General features: G+C 39.8%; 2 protein-coding genes and 1 long non-coding RNA gene across 4 annotated transcripts; 2 read left to right on the top strand and 1 right to left on the bottom strand.

Moving 5' to 3' along the window:
• Positions 1-956: 956 nt before the first annotated feature.
• On the top strand, positions 957-7,844 carry LOC134022156 (galectin-related protein B-like). Its single transcript, XM_062463444.1, has 5 exons — positions 957-1,323; positions 1,831-1,929; positions 2,040-2,128; positions 2,739-2,925; positions 3,908-7,844. Exons 1-5 carry the CDS (start codon positions 1,291-1,293, stop codon positions 4,049-4,051), a joined length of 552 nt encoding a protein of 183 aa, XP_062319428.1. The 5' UTR covers positions 957-1,290; the 3' UTR covers positions 4,052-7,844.
• Positions 7,845-10,252: 2,408 nt separating this feature from the next.
• Positions 10,253-18,614, top strand: aftphb (aftiphilin b). 2 transcript variants are annotated; one of them, XM_062463441.1, is made up of 10 exons: positions 10,253-10,511; positions 11,999-13,560; positions 13,770-13,954; positions 14,109-14,235; positions 14,647-14,703; positions 14,934-15,050; positions 15,278-15,338; positions 16,949-17,047; positions 17,285-17,408; positions 17,494-18,614. In XM_062463441.1, exons 2-10 carry the CDS (start codon positions 12,037-12,039, stop codon positions 17,642-17,644), a joined length of 2,445 nt encoding a protein of 814 aa, XP_062319425.1. In that variant the 5' UTR covers positions 10,253-10,511; positions 11,999-12,036; the 3' UTR covers positions 17,645-18,614. The 2 variants fall into 2 exon arrangements, with proteins under 2 accessions (XP_062319425.1, XP_062319426.1); XM_062463442.1 differs by lacking the exon at positions 16,949-17,047 and having other exon boundaries at positions 10,254-10,511.
• A 1,983-nt stretch (positions 18,615-20,597) lies between these two features.
• LOC134022856 (uncharacterized) lies at positions 20,598-22,331 on the bottom strand. The gene is made up of 3 exons (XR_009930698.1): positions 21,611-22,331; positions 21,024-21,467; positions 20,598-20,688 (listed from the first exon to the last, which is right to left on the bottom strand). It is a non-coding gene; the product is annotated as an uncharacterized LOC134022856 (long non-coding RNA).
• Positions 22,332-22,349: the final 18 nt, after the last annotated feature.

The raw sequence follows: 22,349 nt of genomic DNA, 5'->3' as shown, positions 1-22,349 counted from the left end.
ATGTGTGACGCTACTCCTTAACGGGTTAAATGCAAATACAGATACCTTTAGAGCAGTGCATTTCAAAAGTGGTGGGTTTTCAACCAACATTTTAAATTATGTTTTTATTTGTAAAGTGCCAGAAGTGGAATGTGAAACCCATAAGGACTTGCATTGGATATTGAGTCCTACCTCGGTATTCCACAGGGTGGCACCATTGGAGTTGTCAACTGTGCATGCTTGGTGCGTGTTCAGTCTATGAGGCTATTCGTAAGTGTTTGGTAGAGAAAGTTTGAGAGGTATATAAATTGTATGTGTGAGCAACAGGGATGCAGAGAGAATGAGAAAGAGGGATGCAGAGAGAACACATGTGCTTCCAGGCTACTGGGGCACAGGCCCCTACTCATTATACGTAGGCCTACAGTTCAGGGACGTAAATTTCAGCTTTGGTAGGGACATAAATAGTCGCGAGAGTGAGGGAACGTGCAAGCCATTTTTCTTAGCAAAAACTTGAGAGCAAATACTGTTTTTGGAGCTTCATGTTGGACTCATGTTGTTATTCTGTTAAATCAAAGTAAGTCAAAACAGTCAAAATAAGATGATCGGTTAGCCTATTATTTTGAAACTTTCTTTCGTTTCGTAATGTTTTCTTGGCCTACATCAATTCGTTGATTAGGATACTGTGTTTCTTTTTCCGGAATTATCAATCTAAATGAATGCACTGACTAATAAAGTAAATTGTAAATCTAAAACTTTTAACACTAACTGGGGCACACAGATTTATACTGGTGCTGGTGCCCCAGTGAAAAAGTTAGCGACGCCCCTGTTCCACGCTGATATTTAGTAAGACAACCATATGGGCCTATGAAACTATGATAGCCTACAAATTCATGAGTCGAATGAAAATAACTTCAATGTGATTTACGACTCAATATAGTCATACAATACATATTTACCAGTTTAAGTCGTAATATTTAACCCAGAAAGAAATGAAGGAAGCCAATAGTACTGCGAACCTAGTTAATTAGGTAAAGGGGCAAAGAAAATGTGGTTGATTAGGCAGAAAACAGATGGCGTTTAAGCTGTCGGATTTAATTATTCTAGAGCATACGTAAGCAAATGTCCACCTTTTTGAAGGGATAGTGTGATATAAACCATCGTTTGTACGTCTCGGGTCTTAATAGCCTGGGTGATTCCACTGAGTGCGACTCCGCGTTGGATGTGGAAGATTCAGAAACTGCCTCAACGTTTACACATTCCACGGCAGGACTGCCTTTCTGCTGATAAGCATCCTATGGTATTCTATACAAGATGGCGGTGTCGGGAGCTGAAAAGGACGGAATAGTAAGTATTGAAATAGAAGCTAAATGAAATCTTAAATGTGATCATTTATCCAAATTTCTTCTGTAAGTAGACATCTGATCACAAAGCTGAAATATTTCTGCCCATGGCTGAACAATGATTATTCACAAGTGAGTCGCTGCGTAAACTGCACTCAGTGCTGAAACAGACTTCGCCTCATCTGGGCGAAGAGGAAACCAAATATGCCTCTCTGTTGAAATAGCTCACTGATGGTGCACATTTTTGTGCTATTCACATCGTTGAGTCAATGTTTTAAGTAGCCTAAACTGCACTCTGAATAATATACTAAATATTTTCTAAATGGCTTAAGCGCACTTGAACGTGACAGATCGTTTGACAGTCGAGGTTCCCACCTCTTTATTGTTGAATAGCGGCGTTGCCACGCCATGGGATTCTGGAACAACTAGGCTAGAAGACTCCTGCATGATGAACCGTTGCATCCACAACCCAAGCTATCGTCAATTAAATAAACCGTGTCTCTCTGTTTAGTCTCCGATATTGAAGAGTACCGAAGATGACCATTTCAATGATTCGTTCGGAAATCCGGGCCTCATTTCGCCGGACAGGGAGGATATTGCTCGACTCCTGGTAATAGGCCTACATTTTAATCCGAGATTTATTGTTGATTATTGTGCATGGGAACTCTTATAGGCTAGGATTAGGATTCAGTGATTTAGCCTAATTATGTCTCTTATCAGACGGTACCATTTAGCGGACGCATCCGAGGGGGCATGAGGCCAGGAAAGAAGATCATAGTCATGGGCATCGTTGATCTAGAACCGGACAGGTAGGTTTCCTGTCATTCCTCCCTCTCAGTTGAGTGTCTTTTAATGATCTCTCAAGTCCTCGTTACATAGGCTACTGTTTTTTCATGTTTAAGTGTCAAAAATGAAAACAAGTGCTTGTGCGTGAACTCGAGTTTTTACATATCAAGTTAGAAATTCAACGGATATTCGTCACCCGAAATATTATTTTCCTGACAAGTTTGTATGAAAAATAAGTCCAGAGAAGGAGAGAAACGTGTGGGTGTTCAGAAATGATGGCTTTTTAACTATGCAAGCCAGAGGGCGTTCACCACTTGTCAAATAGCCTTAGTTTTTGAAGACAGGGTGTGTCAGACCAACGTATCACATGATGTCAGATGAAAAAAAGCACTTGCTTTTTACACGAAATATGCTACAATACATCACAAAGAACATACAGAACAATATATACTAAAGAACAGTATGTTAATTTAAGTTCAAAGTCAACCTGTCTGCAGCTCTAGGGCTGCATTGTCCAAGTGTCAGTGTAGCCTACATATAAATAAAACCATTATGATTTTACTAGTATAAAAGTAATGTTTTCCAGGGAACTGATATTTGTGTGTTCCTTATGCTCTTGTTTACTACCATAAGCTTTGACGTCAGCCTGACCTGTGGGCATGGCACAAATAAGGAGGAGCCACAGACAGATGTGGCCCTGAAACTCACTGCCCGATTCGCTGACCGCCAGTTCCTGCGTAATGCGCGAGTTTCGGGGAAGTGGAGCGAAGAAGAGTCGAGCATTCCTTATTTCCCCTTCATCCCCGACCAACCTTTTAGGGTAACAATTACACCTCACTCTATAGCTACAAATCTCACACAATACAGTTCACAAGTTTAAAGTGCAAAAGTAGAGACTTGTGGCTGGTATAGTGAGGTTGTATTCATAGTTCTGGTTAGTTTATGGTTGAGTTATACATTGGATTAGCTGATGAGTATCAGGTGTGGAATTGATACGGTAAACAGGTGCATAGGTGAGGTGGTGTGGAAGAAATTGGGATTTCCTGTGTGCTTACATTATTCACTAATCAATAGAACTAGTCATTGGATACTAGTTAGTATGTTCTCATGTAAAATGACTAGTTCTATTGATTAGTGAATAATGTAAGCACACAGGAAATCCCAATTTCTTCCACAGTGGCAGATGGGAGTTGAGATGTGGTCTTCTCCTCCCGAACTTCAGTTAATTCTAAACTCCAGTAGGCTATGTCATCAGTTTGGTAGGAAGTAGAAACAACAGTATTCTTACCAAAAACTCCCTTCAATGTGTTGGCAATTCTGAGCGTGACCGTGATTTCATAGTTGTTATTATAGCAAGATAAAGAAAGTAGTAGTACTGACAGTCATGAAAATCTGATGTAATTTGACTGAGATAATAGACTTAGCATGTATGTAAAGGCACAGTCAAATATTTGCATTGCCTTTGCACACCAAATCCCATTCAAAAATCAAATAGCACAGTGCTATTTATGGCTCCTGGTTGTGCTGGGGAGCGTAAAGCAGGCAGGCCAGGTCTGTTGAGGAAGGGGTGAGATCAGTCAAAAGTGATATGTAATGCAAAATCTCTTTCATTTCTGAGCTACAACCTGAACAGGTGTGTGACCGATAAGATCTTTGGCAAAATACATACTCTGTCTTTCCTGTCGCACACCCTCTCTCTCCACATCCTCATTTCTGATTCTGTCCATGCCCATGTTTGCTTATTATTACCTTGATTTAGCTATCTCACTCATTATTTCTGTCTGCTCCCTCCCTCTTTTTAGATTGAGGTCCACTGTGAGCACCAGAGGTTTCGAATATTTGTGGATGGACACCCACTTTTTGACTTTTATCACAAGATAAAATCCTTGACCTCCATTGATACGGTACGGATAGATGGGGGTCTACACATCACCAAGCTGGGTTAACTTAAACCGCCATCTCAGTGTGTGAAGGACTCAATTACAGGTGAACACACGCATATACACACACAGTCTCGCCTATTACATCAACCACAAGCCATCATGCAACACTACATCAACAGTGGTGCAGTGACGCAAAAGAGTCATGGCCCCACGACTCAGCATCTCCTATCTCTTCGGTCTTACATTCCTCCAGTGCACGTTTAAAAAAATGTTTTGTTGCTTTGTTGATGATGCAATGCAGTGCTGTGTTGTGTACTGTACTTCTGAAGGGCTTCCTTTCTTTTTCTCATCTCTGCATATCAGGGATCTCACAGTATAATCTTCTGCTGGTTTCAAAGAACCCCAGTGGGTATTCTGCCAATAGAAGATAAATTGACTTTCTTATATCTTTAATGCAAGTCCTCCAAAAGTTATATTTATTGAATAAAACACAAGTTGAATTGAGTATTGAGCAATTATTTGTGGACTATAATGGCTCTTTCTGAATTGGGTTTTAGCGGTTGCTATGGTATTTGTGTCTGGGATTGAATGACCTAGATACAGCAAAATGAGGATTATGTTGTGAAATCTTAAAATGTACTGCAGCAGCTGATTAATGTATTGTGTGTCATTTATAAAAGATTGACATAATTTGTTTTAATTTCAACTAATCTTCTGTATAAAGATTGCACTGACGTTGTAGTGTAGAATGAATTATCCACATGAAGATGTGTTCGTATCTCTGAAGAGATTATGGTGGTGGTTGATGATAGTTTATTTGGGCTAGTTTACGCCCAGTTCTTAAATTGGGATTGACACACGTAAATACATTATATATAGTAACAACTATTTAATGTGATTAACATTTACGTACAAGCTCTGTAGAGAACAAGTAGAGAACAGGAGTTTTCCACACTGCACAAACTTTGTCAAGAAGCACTGATTTATATGCAAACAGTGGATTTTCTCACACACTAAGCATTTATAACAGATAGTATTGTAGTACTTTTTGAGGAAATAAAATAATTCCATTGAAAGGTACAGTAGCTTTAGGAACAAAAAATAACTTATGAGGTCCCATGACATGAAATGTTCACTTTCTGAGGTTATTTAACAGTAATATGAGTTCCCCTAGCCTGCCTTTGGTCCCCCAGTGGCTCGAAATTTCGATAGGTGTAAACCAAACCCTGGGTATTCTTCTCCGCTTTGCCCGCACAGATAATTTGGCCCACCAATGAGAAAATGAGCTATGACCGTGCAAGCGTGATACTGTTTTTTCCTTGAGACATCATGGCTTGTTTAGCTCCGCCTCCTTCTCCCTCATAGCATTTAAAGCTACAGACACAGAAACGGCATGTCCTGAAGAAAGCTCATTGTGGGACTGCTCATAGTGGCTGTAATTCTGCAACAAGGGTGACTTTCGGGAAAGAGACTTCAGATACAGTATTAGGGGACCACTAAGGCCTATATAAAAGCATCCAAAATCAGCATATCATGGGATCTTTAAATTCACCAGATGTTTACAGACTGTTCCGTAAGTGATTGGTGATCTGAAGAGTAGGAATAGTGTTTTGTAAATATGACAGCCATGTTTATTTATGGTAGCATAGCTAGGGAGATTGATATGGTTGGCATACAAGGTAATAAAGTTAAAGCGAGTGTCATCTCCATTTATGAATCATGATAATAGATCCAGCATTTTAGCTTGTATCAATCATAACTTAGATTTTCAGAAATGCATTATTAGAAGATTTGGTGCTGGTTTTTTACATGTTCAGTCTCATGTCTCTTATGTGCTATGCTTATAATACTCTTCCACAAGGCGTCTTGCCGGTAGCTGATCGAGATAAGTGTAAGTGGGTAGTGTCATTACTAAACATGGGGCTGTTACAGTCGCACAATAGTTTAGTTGTGCATAATGATTTGGTTTGATGTCATGATATGTTTTACACCTACTGTAATGATGCATCCTCATCAGTTCCAGCATGTGTCAAACCTACAGTATTGCCACAGTCATGTTGCCATGATTTTTGTTGGGAACAAATAACTTGAAACCAGAAATACAAACAATTTGGTCAGTGGTAGTTTTGTTTGTTAACCTCCACTGTGTGATAATCTTGATGGTGTAGGTAGCTTTATCTCCAGTCTATAACATCCTACTGTCCCATATCTTTCAGCTCAGTTAATTGCTTGCCCAAGAAGGAACACTGGCCAACAATCCCATTGTATCCAACTTGTCCACTTCAGTGTCTCTCAGTCTTTCTGTTGAGCTGAGACAGTAGGATAAGTTATTTTGGAAATAATGATTATACAATGTAATCTGGATGGTTGCAATAGAAGTGTTCCCTTTCTTTGACATTCTTTCATACTACAGATTGCCTGTGTCTTAACCACATAATTCTCAAAAGGTGCACATAAGGTGCAAGAAATTCCAAATGCTTTAGGGCTTTAGATGATTGATGTGTGCCATAACGCCACTTAATGAAGCATTTCTTTAACTAAACAAACCGCATGCTACAGTATACACGCACTGTGTTCCACCATTCATTGCTACAATACTTTACAATATATATATTTATATAATGTTAAAATACTTACATGCCACTACATTCATGCATGCATTGCTTATTTGGTTCTGTAACAAAGCAATAAAACTTGCTGTTTTCTACTCCCAGCTGATCAGCGAGGGTCTTCCCAAAGTCAAGAAAGCAAATTTTACATGACAGGCACACTTTTCTTCTGTATCCAAGATAATTACAGTATAATAATGGCTGGCACTAGGAGACTAATGTGTGTGTGTGTGTGTGTGTGTGTCAACCTGTGTTACATGTCCATCACAGGAGAACTGTAGCCTTAATTTTTTATTTGTGTTGTGTGTAACTGGGTGCTTTCTTGGTTTTGGACTCGGTTCAGAGTCCTGAAGCTTAAAAATAAAGGCAAATTAATCATAGATTTGACCCTTAAAGCCTACATTAAATTATTATTATTACTAAAACCAATGAACAGAATAAGACTTTCTGGATGCTTGTGGTTCAACAAAAAGTCTTACTCAGCCATGTAATTGCTAGGAAGGATGGGGGAGGGAGATAGCATGTAAACATTTCCGGATTCACTCTTAATCAGAGGGCTTGAATAGATAATGCACTATATAGAACACTTCATTAAATGGTAACTTGATATTGTGTAAGCTCTTTGTTATATGTCTTTCTGTGGTGCTCTAAAAATGTTACAGCTCGGAATCTCCTTATGATCCCATATTTCCACACGCTATCCAGCTCTAGGTCTGATTGTGACACAATACAGATATAGAAAGAGACTACTCTAGACACTGAACTCCCCTGGAATTTAATCTTGTAGCAAAACAGTAAAATATATCATTTTAAAACAATTTAATCGTAAAGTTGACAAATGATTTACAATAACTAAAAACAATTGCGCCCTATACCAAGTGTTGACCAGTTTGCATTGCAGGCTATGAATTTGAATAACTTTGTTCTCTGACCCATAGCCCTCTGTAAACTTTTTTGGTGGAATCCATAAATGTTGAACTGAATGTCATCATTTCCCGATTGTAGTCCGATGCTAACAGGCAAGGTGAAATTAGTGTGTCTTCTTTCAGTCACTACGGGTGGAAAAAGAAAACCCAGACTATTTAACCCCCTCTGTTACTTTGCCTTTTGACTCTGGATGTACTTTGTTTAATATAACTTGGTTTGCTTGGTTTACACACAAAAAGGAGGAGCAAGTCATGTGATGTGAAATCCAAATTTGACCAGAATAATTATTTTTTAGGAATGGCAATGTTTAAAACACCTGGGGCTTACTACCCCAGTACTGCATAGTTATTGCAATTTTTGTAGTTCCGAAGTTGAAGTGAGCATCCAAGCAGGTGTCAGGGACTTGTGTGTCAAACTACTGTAAAACAGGACTGTAAGGGCAACATTTTTTATCTCTGCTAAACTGCTGTTCAGAGGAAAATTTGAAAAGAACGTTTATTATTTGAAAATGTTTTGAAAAAGCAAATGTGTATTTACCAACAGTCCTATGAAGTAGATGTAGATTGAGTTGGTGTGATTGTATTGTGTAGTTGTACAGTTATGTATTCCTTACATTTATTATAATGACAAACCCTGAGAATGGTCCACCGAAGTCTTTTTCTAAACTTTTGTCTGTGGAAATATCAGAAAGGCTTTTAGAATCTCAACAATTTATTTCTCTGATTTTATATTTGACAACCTTCCCTTTACAACGTGAATGGATGCAACTGCAGTGCTTAATGGTGTAAGTGAAGTATCACCAAACAAGTTATTTTGTTAAATGAAGATTATCAGATGTGTTAAAATAAAACATGCTAGATGGTCAGGTTTATGTATTGTTGTTATTTTAAGCACCTCACACACCTATTTAACTGATTTCTTTTTTTCTTTCTGATTTCTTATACCATAAAATGTTAAATAATCTGAGCTCAATGTAACTTCTTTGATGGGGGAAAACTGGCTTCTGTAAATGTTTATATTTCCCAAGTTTTTGTAAAATGTACTGCCAATACACTTCTCTTCTTGGAATGCAGTGGTTCTCAATGTGTTTTTTTCTGAAAGTGCTGAGAGCAACTCATTGTGTTCAATTTGACATTGTGCCATCTAGACAACAAGAGTCTGTGTCATTTTACTGCTTAACTGTAAATCTAAGGATAAGTTCAAAAAACGTGTGTACTGTAAGTGTTTCAGACACAGTGTATCAAATGTTGACTAAAGCAGATGAAAAGAGAATTACAGACAAGTACAGGGTATTTGTATTTGAAAAACCCAAAGAAGATCATACATTATTGTAACAAATTTCCAAGCTATTTTGCATACATATTTATACATGTTTACATTTATATAATTTGCATTGTTTGTCTGACCTGACATCTTTCTCCTAGTATCTGTATTCCCATACAGACTACAAACCAACCCCATAAAGTAGTGTTGATCACAAGGGGTAGGAACTTAGTACAAGTTCAAAGGTTGCAAGTTCATGTTTACAGTATGATTTTCCACTCAAGCTCTGTAGTACCCTCTGCTGTCTAAAGAAACTATTGCGAGGGCAATAATAATTTTAAACATGGAGAATTTGGATTAAGACTGGATGGCTGCATCACAGTAACATTGACCATTTCTTAAACAATGTCTGAGCAGTAATGAGTATATTTGTGCAGGAAAAGTTCAAATTTGTAAATCATAATACTGTATTTTCCATATTACATGGTGTGATGAGGGTACTCAAGAGACAAGCCTACTCCAGCCCATAGTTACGGAGGACCAAACCTGTGATAATAATACATGTCTATATCTATGCTATCCTTTATTTGTTCATTAAATTACCATTATAATAATGGATGTATTTATTAAGGGTTTATGCATGAAATTGTACATTTATGCATGGGTGTGTACATGTATTTCTCAAAGTGGCAGGTTTGGTCCTCCATACATGCTTATTCAAGCGATTCTAAACATCACAGTTGACCTTAGGCGCCACACCTCTTACAGTTGGTACCATCTTGCTCGAAATGTAAATGTGTCAATACATGCCAACATTGTATATTCACACTCCTTGCCCCACGGGTGGAGTAGAATTAGGCCTACACAAACCAGAAAGTTATGGAGTCATCACAGAACTGTCTCAGAACAAGTAAGTAGCCTAGCCGTAACAAACAAATATTGTCTTCAAGCAAATATTGTTGAATGGCTACTGAATATAGAAACTTAACAGCCTATATGGTTTTTGTGTTTCATTAGAATAGAATACATTAAGGTTTTATCGTACTGCCTTTTGTTAATTGGGCTGGACAACATCAAAGAAAATTGTGACAAAAAGTATCTTTTTTTGTAACCTACCTATTATAGTGGGCATGACAAAACTCCAGTGCTGCCCCTACTGAACTATATTGCAAATTATAAAGTGGTCATATTTATAAACTAGTGCCACCATTCTAATTGGTAAATTACATTGTGCATAGGCCTATGTATGACTGTAAAGCCTTAAACACCACTAAAGGTGTATAAAGAGAACTAACAAGACACTTGTGAATTTGAACACTTCTCTAACTTTATTTTTGAATATGATCAATGTGTCGTTCAGTTGATCATAGTCTTCTACAGGCTGTAGTACAAAGCAGAGCTGGTCTGTGTCGTAATATCTAGGTTGAGATGAAGGTTTGTCACAACCTTTTATTCAACCTAGCGGAATTCCCGGAAGTACAGCATCAAGGATATCAGCATTTGAAAGCTCTGGCGCTACTAACGACGGTCCAGCTTCTCAATAGACCTGGAGAAGGCCTACCTTTGGCTGGTTGGTTGTACGGGGTGCGGTATTCCATCGTCAAGCGTCAGAATAAACCTTTATAAACAAAAAAGTGTTAATTTATTTGAATATGTTCTTTATTATCATTGTCGAAGTTTAGATGCCGTTTACATGAAACAGACCAGCAAGACATCTGAAGAAGGTAAGATTACGACCGCAACTATTCTCAGCTGAGAATGAGCGAGATACTAGCCTACAGTAGCATTGTTGAAGCAGACTACTGTACAATACTGTAGCTAACAATGCTTACTAGCTCTAAAACTATGCTTTCGAAATATTGTAGTCTACATAGTTTACTAGATTGCAAGCTAGATAACGGGGGCGTCAATGCTATCTAGCCATTTCACGTCTTTTGCAGTTAGCCGTTACTGTCTGTAGGCTAGCATGCAAAATAAATATGTGTGTTATCTAGTTGCTAGACAGGTAGCTACTGTACTACTGTAGGAGCTGAGCTAGCTAGGCTAGTTTTAACGTGGAGGAGGTTAGGTTTCCCCTAGCTACCATACTGTGTAGCCAAAGACGTGTTTGGAACGTTGTTTTGCTACTACGGACTTCGTGTCACCTAAATAGACTGAATGCATCTTGCAAAGCTATGTAATATGGCAGTCTACATTGACTGCCATAATATTGTATTAAGACATTAATACAAACGTTTCTGTAAACGTGAAGATATTTCAATTTAATCAAAATATCTCGTTAGCTGAAAGCGTATTAACAAGGCAGCGTGAGTTAAAGTGGCTCACAAATCATGAGGTTCCAGTTTCCTGTAAATGATCCTTGTGCAGCGGGTTAGGATCATATTACTTGTCTAAACCATGGACAGTTGACTGCTTTCATTTAGCAAGGCTACAGGTTGAATTGGCATTTAGCCTTGTCAAGCAGACAACTTGGGCTTTATTTTAGGAAAGAGATGTAGGCCTTTTTAATCTCATATTTGGTTGAGTATCATTTAGGTGTAGAGCCATGAACACCAAATATAGCACAGTCATACAGCTAGGGCTACAGCCGTTTCTGTTGGCACAGTGATGAGGGATAAGATGCCTGGATCAAGTTACTCTGGCTGATAGAGGATGTGGCCTGCTGCCGGGCACCTTTCCATTCCTAAAACCCAATACATCAAACAGTGATAAGAAAATAGCTATTAAAAAGATAAAAATGTAGCGTGACCTACTCTTATTCAAGTTTTTCTTTAGTCACGGTCAAGGTTGTTGTGGTTTGGTTGCTAAACCTGTCCACCTGCATACCACATTCGAGATACTGAAGAATCAAGAATCTTTTTATGTCAAGGTCATACTGTATGATATTAGCATAGACAAGCATGTTTGTTTTATTTAGTGATGCAATTTGAGAGAGCATGCATTTTTTTCTGTTGAAAATTGTTATACCAAATCTGAGAATGTTATTTTTGATATATTTTTTAGCTTGTCTGCTTTTTTAAATTTTTTATAGTGATGGCTTAGAGAGAAAGCAAATGTAGAGAGAGATGGGATGACATGCAGCAAAAAAGCCTGGGCCTTAGCCTATGTGGTATGTGCACATGTTTGGTGACCCTCTGGCGGCCGTAATGATATTGTTCATTAAAACTCTTTGTCTCTCTCTTTATCTGTTCCTCTGGTGTCCACCTTTCAGGTATATGAAGCCGTCTGTAGCTTCTGCCAGGAGAGCCCATGGAGCCAGACATCATGCCCATGTACTCCTCCTCGCCTCCTCCACTGGACGATGATGACGAGGCAAGCACAGAAGAGGATGAGGATGACTTTAGAGAATTCAGGGGATTTTGTGGGGCAGGGTCTGACAGCTTTAGCTTCTCCAAGTTCACTCACCTGCCCCCATCCAACCTAAACCAGCCCAGCCAAACCATAGATGCTGCAGAGCACTTTGCTAACAGTGGAAATAGAATTTCTCAATTAGGGGATTCCATCCCTGAATCTCACTTTGTGGAGAAATCCCAACCCACCTCCACCATTACCACTGGAGTATGCAGGGCTCATCAACAGAAAGAGCACTGCTGTAACAGGGAACACCATAAGTCCCCCACCAACGTGCTCTCAGAGGGTGAGACCTTCAGGCATTCAACTTTTGGGACCAATTCAGTTTCTGCACCAGGTGCCCACTCTTTAAGCGAGGAAACCGGGTTTGTGGAACTGTCTGTGTTCTCAGAAACTCAAGTACATCCTTGGTGCTGTGGCTTCACACCTTCTGGTACTGCAAAGGACTGGGAGGATAGAGCCGAAAGTACAAATAGGGAAGAATGCTTGAAAACCAAACAGCAGACAGTCACAGGCTCTGAGCTGCGATCTGTAGCAGGAGAAAGGGTCAGGGATCGCACTATCATCCATCACTGTGAGCAGGGGGATACAGGATTCACACACCCTCCTCAGGACCACCACCTAAAGGCTCCCGCTAGTCTCTCTTGCCCCTCAGAGGTGCTTGATTCTGGGAATGAAGACCTGGAAGACCTTAGGAGTGAGGACAGGACGCCAAGTCTGAGCCATCTTAAAAAGGCACCAGAACTGGTAGTTGGAAAGTCAGATGAAGAGAAAGAGGTAGAGATAGATAGTGAAGAAATAGAGCATAGTGCCTCTCCTCTAAACAACACAGTCAGTGAGTCTTCAAATGAGGACTTTGCTTCGTTCTGCGATGCTGTGTCTCCAGATGGTCTGGAGGATTTGGGGTACTTTGTCCAGACGATCGATAATCCTTTGCCACCTGCTCCAGAGAAAAAGGAGGTGGTGTCAGGTTACATCAGGGAAGAGACTGAAATCCAGTTGGAAGAGGAGAGGGAGAACATCAGGGATGCTGGGATTTCCCCCAGCCAATTAAAGGCCTCTTTAGAGGAGTCCAGGATACAAGGGGAAGAGGAGTGCTCTGCAGATCTCAACCAAAATCAGAGAGAGGTTGGGGATAAAGACCTTGACCAAGCCCAAGACAGTGGAGTGAGGGAGTGGGCACAGAGTGGCCTCCCCCCCAGTGACAGCTTTGCAGACTTCTGCTCGGCACCCTCAGATCAGGAGGAATGCTTGGAAGGAGAAGCTGGAGGAGACTGGGTGGCGTTTGGTGTAATGGGGGCTCCTACTGAGTTGGTGGCCACCTGGGCAGATTTTGGAGATCTTGGTAGTTCGGCTGGGCAGAAAGAAAACGAGACGGAGGACAAAATATGTCAGAGGGACACTGCCGCAAAAAGAGAGCAAGTGAGCAAAACTTTTTTACTAAGTCGGCACATATCCACTTAATTGTGTGTTATGTACAGTGCATTATATTAACAGGGAATGAGACTTTGTTGGTAAATTCAGTTATTAAATACTTTATTAATTAAAAGTCTGGATTACTCAAGTAGCATATCTCAAAATGTTTTTATTTTTACCTTTTAGTTAAAAAAAACATTTATTGCGTCTCTTAGGCCTCATTTTCTAGACAACTCCACAGACTTCTTCAGGAGAGTTTCCATGCAGTGAAGATCCAACAGGAGAAAGAGGAGGAGGTGTGTGTGCCCAGCCTTGGGGCATTGCTACAGCACCACGACACTCAGCCTGAGGATGGAGAGAAGAAACAGGGGGAGGAGAAACCCCACTATGCAGCCCACTGGTGAGGGAGGGCTCCACACTACAATGATGATGATCTATTGATGCACTAATTATGTGACAAATTAATGAGTATTATAATTAACGTTTTAATGACATGTGCGCATGTGAATGTTCACACAGTCGTGTGATATCACCCCACATGTTTTATGACTCAGGGTTCCGAGAGGTGTGTGGCGACAGCCCTGTGAAGTCCATGACGCCTTTGGCCTGAAGTTCCAGTGGGGGGGTTCCCACAGCAACAGAATACTACTCCACTGCCTGGGCATGGATACCAGAAACATTGTGAGTGTGGGAAAGAGAGTGCCTTAGAGACTGGAGCACAACCAAATAAATTCAAAAAGGCTGTATGTTAGTAAGTATATATGAACATATATTAATGGTAATAAGCATCTGATACAAGCCTTATTACCTATTATCCAAGACTTCTGTCATCTTCCAATATCACTAGCCCTAACCCTTTTTAATTGTTAACACTCATAGTCGTATTTTTTCATCGTATTTGACAACTGAATAGAGCCACTGAATGACGTAAATGATTACAGCTGTGTGGATAACATGTGCTCTCTTAAATCTAATCATATTGGACAAGGTGGCAAAAAAAGGTTACATTTCAAGAGCCTTTAAGATCTAAGTTAAGTTGCAGATCTCTGTTCAGCCAAATTCAAATGGAGTGTTTTCTGTTTCTCCTTGTAGCTTTTTACTGGAGAGACCAAGCAACCAGTGATTGTTCCTGCCTTTGCAGCCAACCTCGTGAGTGGAGTGTTGGCAACATGGCCTGACTTTTGATGTATTTTTAATTCTAGACCCTCCCACTAGCACCATGGCTAAACTCATTTTTGCAGTGTGCCATGCCATGTTGCTTATGTAAACTCCAATGCAAGCCAAGGTGTTATTGGAGTAAATATTAGGGTTAGATTGCCAGTGCTTAATACAATGTGTAAAATACCTCTCTCCTCTCTGTTTTTCTCTTTCTCATCTAGGGTATGTTAGAGCCCACCAAAGAGTCAGTGAAAGCAGCAGGGCAGACAGCTGAAACTGCACAAGTACTTCCTGGATCCCAGGAAACAAGAAGAGCTCTCTCATCAGACTCGGCACAGGTACTAAACACAGAGGCTTACATGTCCCCTTTCTGCAGGATATGAGGAGCCATTACAGGTGTGAGCAGTGTGGCTAAACCCCCAACCTTCCTACCTGAACTGTCAATACCCTCCCAAATCCCAATTACTTAATGTTGTACCCTCGCCACATATTTAGATGAAAGGATAAATTATAGATTAGTTTCAGGAAAGATGTATTCATCCTTTCCCCCCCACCACTCCACTAGGCATCGTTCTTGACCAGCCAGTGTGACAGGAGCAGCAGTGGCCTTAGCAACCCTCAGGACGGTACGTCCCCTTGTTGACTTCCACAGACGGAGATAAGAGTACCCTCCAGACCTTCTCCTGAAATACACAGGCTTTGTCTTTCTTTCTGGGGTTTTCCTTTCTTTTGTGGCAAAACCTTCTGTACTCTATTGTTCTCTCACTGTTCCCCTCTGTGTTTCTGTGTCTCCTTTTTCTGTCTTCACCAAATTGTATAATTTCTCTGACTTTGTATTGAATTCTAATGATGGAAAAACCCGGCTGTCTATCTTTCTTGTTTTTCCCTCCTTCCCCCTCTTCCATGATGGAGTATACTGTATCAAGGAGTATACCTCAGACCTACTGGCTACCTCATTTGCGCTGTATGAAGTAATGCACTTGGGCTGTTAGGCCTTTTACTTTAACAGTATAAGAGGTTAAATGTGGACAAGCCATACACAAATGCACTGTTTCTTATAAATAATTCTCAAATATAGTATTATGTAAAAGTAGTGTAGTCTAAAAGCAGACAAAGTATTTAGAGTGACCACACAGACGACAGGGGAATTAACTATAGTTATTATTTATTTCAGATATGACGGAAATTAACTTGAATCTATAGTGTGGAGTGGACAGCACTCTTCATGTGACTTCTGAGATTTTAGCATCCCACTATAAACATACACGGTGCTGACAATTGTTGATTTTTTTCCCAACGGTTCTTCCTTGAAATGAGAACTCACTTTGCATTAGTTCATGTCTGATATTTAATCTGGTTCACACTACACTTTCAGGTTTTACAGTGTAGAAAGCTTAGATCCTCGTTATGCTGCTACATGTTTCATTAATGCAACATTGGCTCTTTATCACTGGAGATAAAGATTTATGTATAAATCCCTTATGAATGAAAACGTTTAAAATTTTCTTTAAAAATTCAGTACACATGGAATTTGTAACATGGCTGAAAGTCCATCAGGCCAATAGGTAGATGATTGTACTATGAAGTGGAACGTGTTTTCAGACACTGTAAATCAAGTTCAGCAAAAGGCTTGTTAAACTAACCCCAACCGTTTTTCTACCCCCCACCGCACTGAAATACTTAAACCCCATGTTAAGGGATTGCAATAAAAAGTATTTTAAAACCTCTGTTCTGTAAATAAACATGTTCTCAACATAAAACATGTTTTAAACAGACCTGTCTCTTGCTTTTCTGTCTGAATGGTACTGACTGCTTTTTTCTAAGCGGATACCAGGTTTTTCTTGATCTTCTTTTCATTTATTCAAGTTAGTACTAAAACTGGCCACAAGCTTAGTCCTGACACTTTTGATACCTTTGGCGAGATTTTGTAATTTACATAAAACAAAAACAAAATGATTTGGCAAATATCTGTAAATCAGGTTATGTCAAATCTAAATATGCTATTTCATACAACCTACAAAATGTAACACAGTGAAACAAAGTTTATATAAAGGGTATTATCTAATAAAATAACATTTAAGTAGTTTCATATCACAATGTTTGAGTTTTGTGGGCAGAAATTTGTCAAATCAAATGTCTTTCAGTATACAAAAAAGCTGTTTACGTTAAAAGTGAATGGGTGTGTCTCTCGCTCACTGTACCCTTTGCATACCCCTTGCATACACTGTGTCCCTAGCCAGCAGAGGCACCTTTGTGTTAAACCTTGATTATTTTGGGCCTGTGGAGGACTGTGGGTCCAGCAGCAGCAGCAGCAGGAGCAGCAGCCCTCCACCAGGTACGTATAGCTCTGCTGTGATTTGACATAGCCGCCATCACTCCTCCATTTTGGATCAGCTATGGCTATGTAACACCAAATCACTGGCATTGACAGTTTGCTGCACTGTTCTTTTTTAATGTGTTGTTTTTTTTTGCATCAAGTTTCTGTGTGCCTGTTGTGCCTTGTATCTTCCTTCTGGTGGAAAACAACTGGTGGGGTAAATTTCCAACTCCAAGTGTGTTTGTGTTTATGAAGGGGTAGACCGTGAGCTGTATGAACTGACCACAGCAAAACTGGAACCCAGAATTAACAGTTGCCACCTTGAAGAAACCTTCAATCGCCTTATGTCCTCTATGGAGATAACCAGCACTGCTACAAGGTCAGAATCTAATTTAGTTGAAGGTAGAGTCTTAGGGGTGTGTCTATAAGTGTTTTGTGTGTGTAATTGTCTGTGTGTCAAGCAGTAACCGAGAACCACAGCAGGACAAAGATCTGAGTGCGGAAGCAGCTGCTGTGGTGTGCGAGGTACCAGATCTGTCCTTCATGCGGGCCAAGGTCCTGATGTTTCCCAGTATCCTCATACCACCAGAGGGCTATTCCACAGCACTGAAGTGATGGCCCACACACAGACTTTAAGGTTATGGCCAGAAGTCATGGATATATCAGTTCCCAACACATGGCTGTCACTGACACTTTCCAGTCACCTACAATCTAAACAGAAGCAATATAAAAATGTATCTACCCCAAATAAGTGAAACACTGAATAAACAGACTGAGGTCTACTGTATCATAAAACTTTTTTTAAATACTACGATTACGGAATGTTTTTGCCTCTTGATAATTTGGCAGACGTTTTCCTCCGTGCCTCTTGGGAAAATATTCAGATTATCCAGAGGTATATGGGTATCCCTGGTTGGGAATCATTGTCCTTAGCTGTATTTAATAGCTTTAGATTTGTTGTAATAACTTTGGGGTGCTGAATATATTTTAAAATTTACATTTAAAATGTATTTATTTATTGGCATATAATGCAGAGTGCAAGAATTTCTTCCTTTGATTAAAAAGAGAACATTTAATTTGTACTTGGCTCTTCGCTCCCCTGCAGGTCATATGTAAGTCATATGTAAGTCTGTGTCTACAGGTACTTTAATTGACATGGAAATGGAAACACGTTGATGACAAAATAGTTTGTTTGCCTTCAATATTTCAATATCCTTTATTCTACAGCAATGGTCTTTAAAATAACTTCAATTCTATGGAGTTTTTGGGGAGCTAGTTCATTAGTTATTATTAATGGAACACAAAATGGATGACTTATTAACTGTCTTAATAGCTGAAGTATTTCCCTAGTTGATCGAACACAACTAGCCTACCAATTGTTCTGAGACCACAGTTTCTTCTGTCATGCATTAACAGCTGTCATCTTTCACTCACTCATTTACGCTCTAAATCACACACACACACTCAATTTGGCAATTTACACAAAAGGTTTCTGTCTTTGTAATATTTATATTAAAAAGTGATGTTTCAGTTAAATGTTTTTCATGTTCATCTGTTGGTCTAAAATAAAGTGTCTTGCTAGTCATTTAGACCTTTTTTCCATAAAAAAGATTTGGTATTAAATACAAATGGAGCTTAGTTGCCTACTGAGTTGTAAAAGCACTCATTGTCAATGCAGTCTCATCTGGATTGCTGCAGTGCACTCCCATTTCCTCTCACACACAAAATTAGCTGTCTTCATAATATACACATATGAATGTTGGTTTTATGGTTTTATTGTGACCAGTTTAGACTGAAGTTGTATATTGTGGTTTGACGCACACAGCTGTAGTAAAACATTTACTGATTTTATAGCTACAATGAGGAATACAATGCTTGGATTTGATTAGAACATTTACAAGTGAATGATAGAGATAAAACATTCTCATGAAATTTTACACGTAGATTGTTTGGTATGCCTAAAATAATACTACTTACACTTTGCTGGCGATAGCAAAAGAAAATGCTGGCAAAAAGACCGGAAACTGAGTGTCCAAACCCCGTTCGGGTTTGGGCAATAGTAGTTTACAGCGGTCGGGATTGGACACAGTGACGTTAACGTCAATTGGACAGTTAACGTGTCCAATTACTTAGACTGTAGACTTCAACAACTAGCAAATACTATTTCTAATCATATTTGGACTAGTAACTGGGTCACATTTATAATATTCTGTAGATAAATAGAGCATTGTTATAAAAAAAATTCTGACATTCTTATATTTCTGTAATAGTGTGAAAGAGATACGTAACGTTACTGTACTAAACAGTGGGCAAACGTTAAGGACTGAACAGTTGGATCAGTAGGACACTAGATTAGCTACTAACATTTACTAATGGTAGTATCGTGTTGTTTACTTACAGCAGACTTCTACAGAAAACAAACCATTTGACATTGATAAAGGTAAGTTTATTTTCTGGAAATGGCACCAATTTGTATTGTAATGAATGCCCTTTTTTTGACACCTTAAAATCTCAGCTCTGAAACTCTGCAAGGCCTAGGCATTGCGGCTGTTGCCAAGCAACGCAAACATTTTGTTAATGTGATTGAGAGACTGAAGTTAATTTGATATTCTAACTGAGTGTTGGCTAATATTTTAACTTTTCACAAGCTACCTAACTCACTGAATTTACTCACCAACAGTTTTTCTATTTATTATACTCCAGGTAAAAAAAAATTGTTGTTTCCCTGTTCCATGCCTCTCTTTTTTTTAAGTGGGAAACAATTGCAGCAGGGAACACATAATTACCCAGCTAACACAGTTACGTTGCCCTTACGTTGCCGCAACGTCACTCGATGACCAAACATACGTTGCCGCAACGTCTTTGGCGACCTTGCGACCCATAGGAACCGCATCACATTTAACACCAGAGGGAAAGACATTGTAAATGCAATAATGAAAAGAAGTACAGTAATACTGAAAAAACGATACTATAACTGAATACTATTGACCTATTAAATAAAAAAACAGGCATAGAACGGGATGAGTAATTTCACCTAGAAAAAAATCGACACTGTAACTGCAATAAGGAAAAGAAACACAGTAATGCTAAAAAACAATACTACAAAATAACTAATAAATAAAATAAACAGGCATATAACAGGAACAGGAAAAATTGGGGAAGTTTCAGCAGGAAACATACATAAATAGGCAATACGGCACATATATACACGACCAGACACTGCTTTCCATTGAAAGAGACTTGTTTTTTTAAAACTGTACCAGTAGTGCTGACACCAGACCTGCAAAAACAGGAAAAATAACGGGGGAAAAGGCGAGGAACAGGAAAACAACTAAGTAGAAAGAAATCGTAGCAGGGAACACATAATTAGAAACTACATCACATTTAACACCAGAGGAAAAGACGCTGTAATTGAAGTATGTAAAAAGAAACACAGTAATACAAAAAAAACTCTACAACTATAACTATACAACTATAACTAAATATTATATAACTAATAAATAAAATAAACTCTACAACTATAATACTATAATAAATAAAAATAAACAGGCATAGAACTGGAACAATAACCACATAGGAAAACAAATTGCAACAAGGAACGCAATTAGGAACTACATGGCATAGAACAGGAAAATAACTTATTTAGCCTTCTGGATCACCTGGAAAACAAAGGGGATGTAGAGAAAATGGGATTAGATGGGATAGATTCAGAATAACCTTTTCTCATTGTTTTTCCCCTAGCATGGACACGGTGACCTTAAAAAGCGTACTGGCTGGCAAGACACAAGCAGGGCCCAACAGCCGACCTCCACCATTAACGGTGACTGTTGTGGCTATAAAAAAGTGGACCAAAGTCATGGAATGGGACGAAGAGGCAGTGGCTGCAAAGTTGTTTAAGTCTAACCTGGCCTGTGCAGTGTCTAATGGGTCGACTGTATCTAAATTTAAACTAGTGGAGGAAAACATGGAGAAGATATCCGCAGGGAATACTTACAATATTAGGCAGTATGGCACATACAGCATCAGGGGGAAAGACCCGGTTCTTTCTATTAAGAGAGAGACGCAGTTTTTTAAAACTGTGCCAAAAGTGGTGGCGCCAGATTTACAAAAGCAGGCAGTGGAGTTGTTAAGCCCCCACTTTACAATGCACCACTTAAGAGATGGTGTAACTGGCTATGGCACTGTCCAAGGCTTGGTCACCTCCGTAAGTACAGGGAGTCGCCAACACTCAAGCAGTATGACACATGCAATGCATGGCTAGCCACCTTACTCTCCTCCTCTTCCCCATTTAGCTTAGTCTACGGAAGTGGGTCAGTCCTGCCATTGGGGGCTGTGCCCTTACATTGGAGCAGGACGGTGTGTCAGCTGACCTCGTCCTGTGGCGGGAGCAGAGGCATTACTCCCCATCTCCCTGGGACTCCACGTCTGCATCAGCCATCTAAGACAGGGCAAACCCGGCTCCTTCTATAGTGCCTTTTACACCACAATAGTAAGTCATTGTTGCCAGGCCCATTAGGAATGTTGAATGGTCTGTGCAAATGTTTCAAAAATGACATTTCTGCTATGCATGTCTGTTTTTACCTTGCAGGAGGTTCACAAGAATGTCATCGGCATCCTTGGTATTTCTGACGAATAAGAGGGACGGCGGGATGGCCATGTTATCAATGTCAACGAGGAGCTTTGGACCTGCCACCTTCAAGACACAACTCCAACTCTGCCCTACACTGTCCAAGTCACTCTGGACAGGACGTCCAACACATCCTTCATGCCCTTTTTTTCTAACTAATAGCATTATATAACTAACTAATAGCATTGAGGATGAGGGAAGGGGTGTCGTAACAATAAATATTTTTGAATGCACAGTGGTGCTCTGCATTTTTGGGGTCCTTACTAAGGGTGTAACGATACACTCGGCTCACGATTCGATACGTCTCACAATACTGGGTTTACAATACAATTTGTATCTACTAGATATGTTGAACCCCCCGCAAAATTATAACTTAACAACTTCAAGAATGTGCAACCTTTGAGGGTTCCTACCCTCAACTATGGTCACGAACTGTGGGTAGTGACCGAAAGAAGGAGATCGCGAATACAAGCGGCCGAAATGAGTTTTATCCGCAGGGTGTCCGGGCTCTCCCTTACAGATAGGGTGAGAAGCTCAGTCATCCAGGAGGGGCTCAGAATAGAACCGCTGCTCCTCCGCGTCGAGAGGAGCCAGTTGAGGTGGCTCGGGCATCTGATCAGGATGCCTCCTGGACGCCTCCCTGGTGAGGTGTTCAGGGCACGTCCCACTGGGAAGAGGCCCTGGGGAAGACCC

This window comes from Osmerus eperlanus, chromosome 6, assembly GCF_963692335.1.
Source record: "Osmerus eperlanus chromosome 6, fOsmEpe2.1, whole genome shotgun sequence".
Classification (NCBI taxonomy): Eukaryota; Metazoa; Chordata; class Actinopteri; order Osmeriformes; family Osmeridae; genus Osmerus; species Osmerus eperlanus.
The sequence above is the reverse complement of the archived record's forward strand: the minus strand, read 5'-3'. Positions and strand labels throughout refer to the sequence as shown.

Coding starts and splice junctions, on each gene's coding strand:
- LOC134022156 (XM_062463444.1), top strand. CDS start 1,291: ATGGCGGTGTCGGGAGCTGAAAAGGACGGAATA. Junction 2,129..2,738: donor GTTGATCTAGAACCGGACAG/GTAGGTTTCCTG, acceptor TACTACCATAAG/CTTTGACGTCAGCCTGACCT. Junction 2,926..3,907: donor TCCCCGACCAACCTTTTAGG/GTAACAATTACA, acceptor CCCTCTTTTTAG/ATTGAGGTCCACTGTGAGCA.
- aftphb (XM_062463441.1), top strand. CDS start 12,037: ATGGAGCCAGACATCATGCCCATGTACTCCTCCTCGCCTCCTCCACTG. Junction 13,561..13,769: donor CTGCCGCAAAAAGAGAGCAA/GTGAGCAAAACT, acceptor TGCGTCTCTTAG/GCCTCATTTTCTAGACAACT. Junction 14,236..14,646: donor GCATGGATACCAGAAACATT/GTGAGTGTGGGA, acceptor TTCTCCTTGTAG/CTTTTTACTGGAGAGACCAA.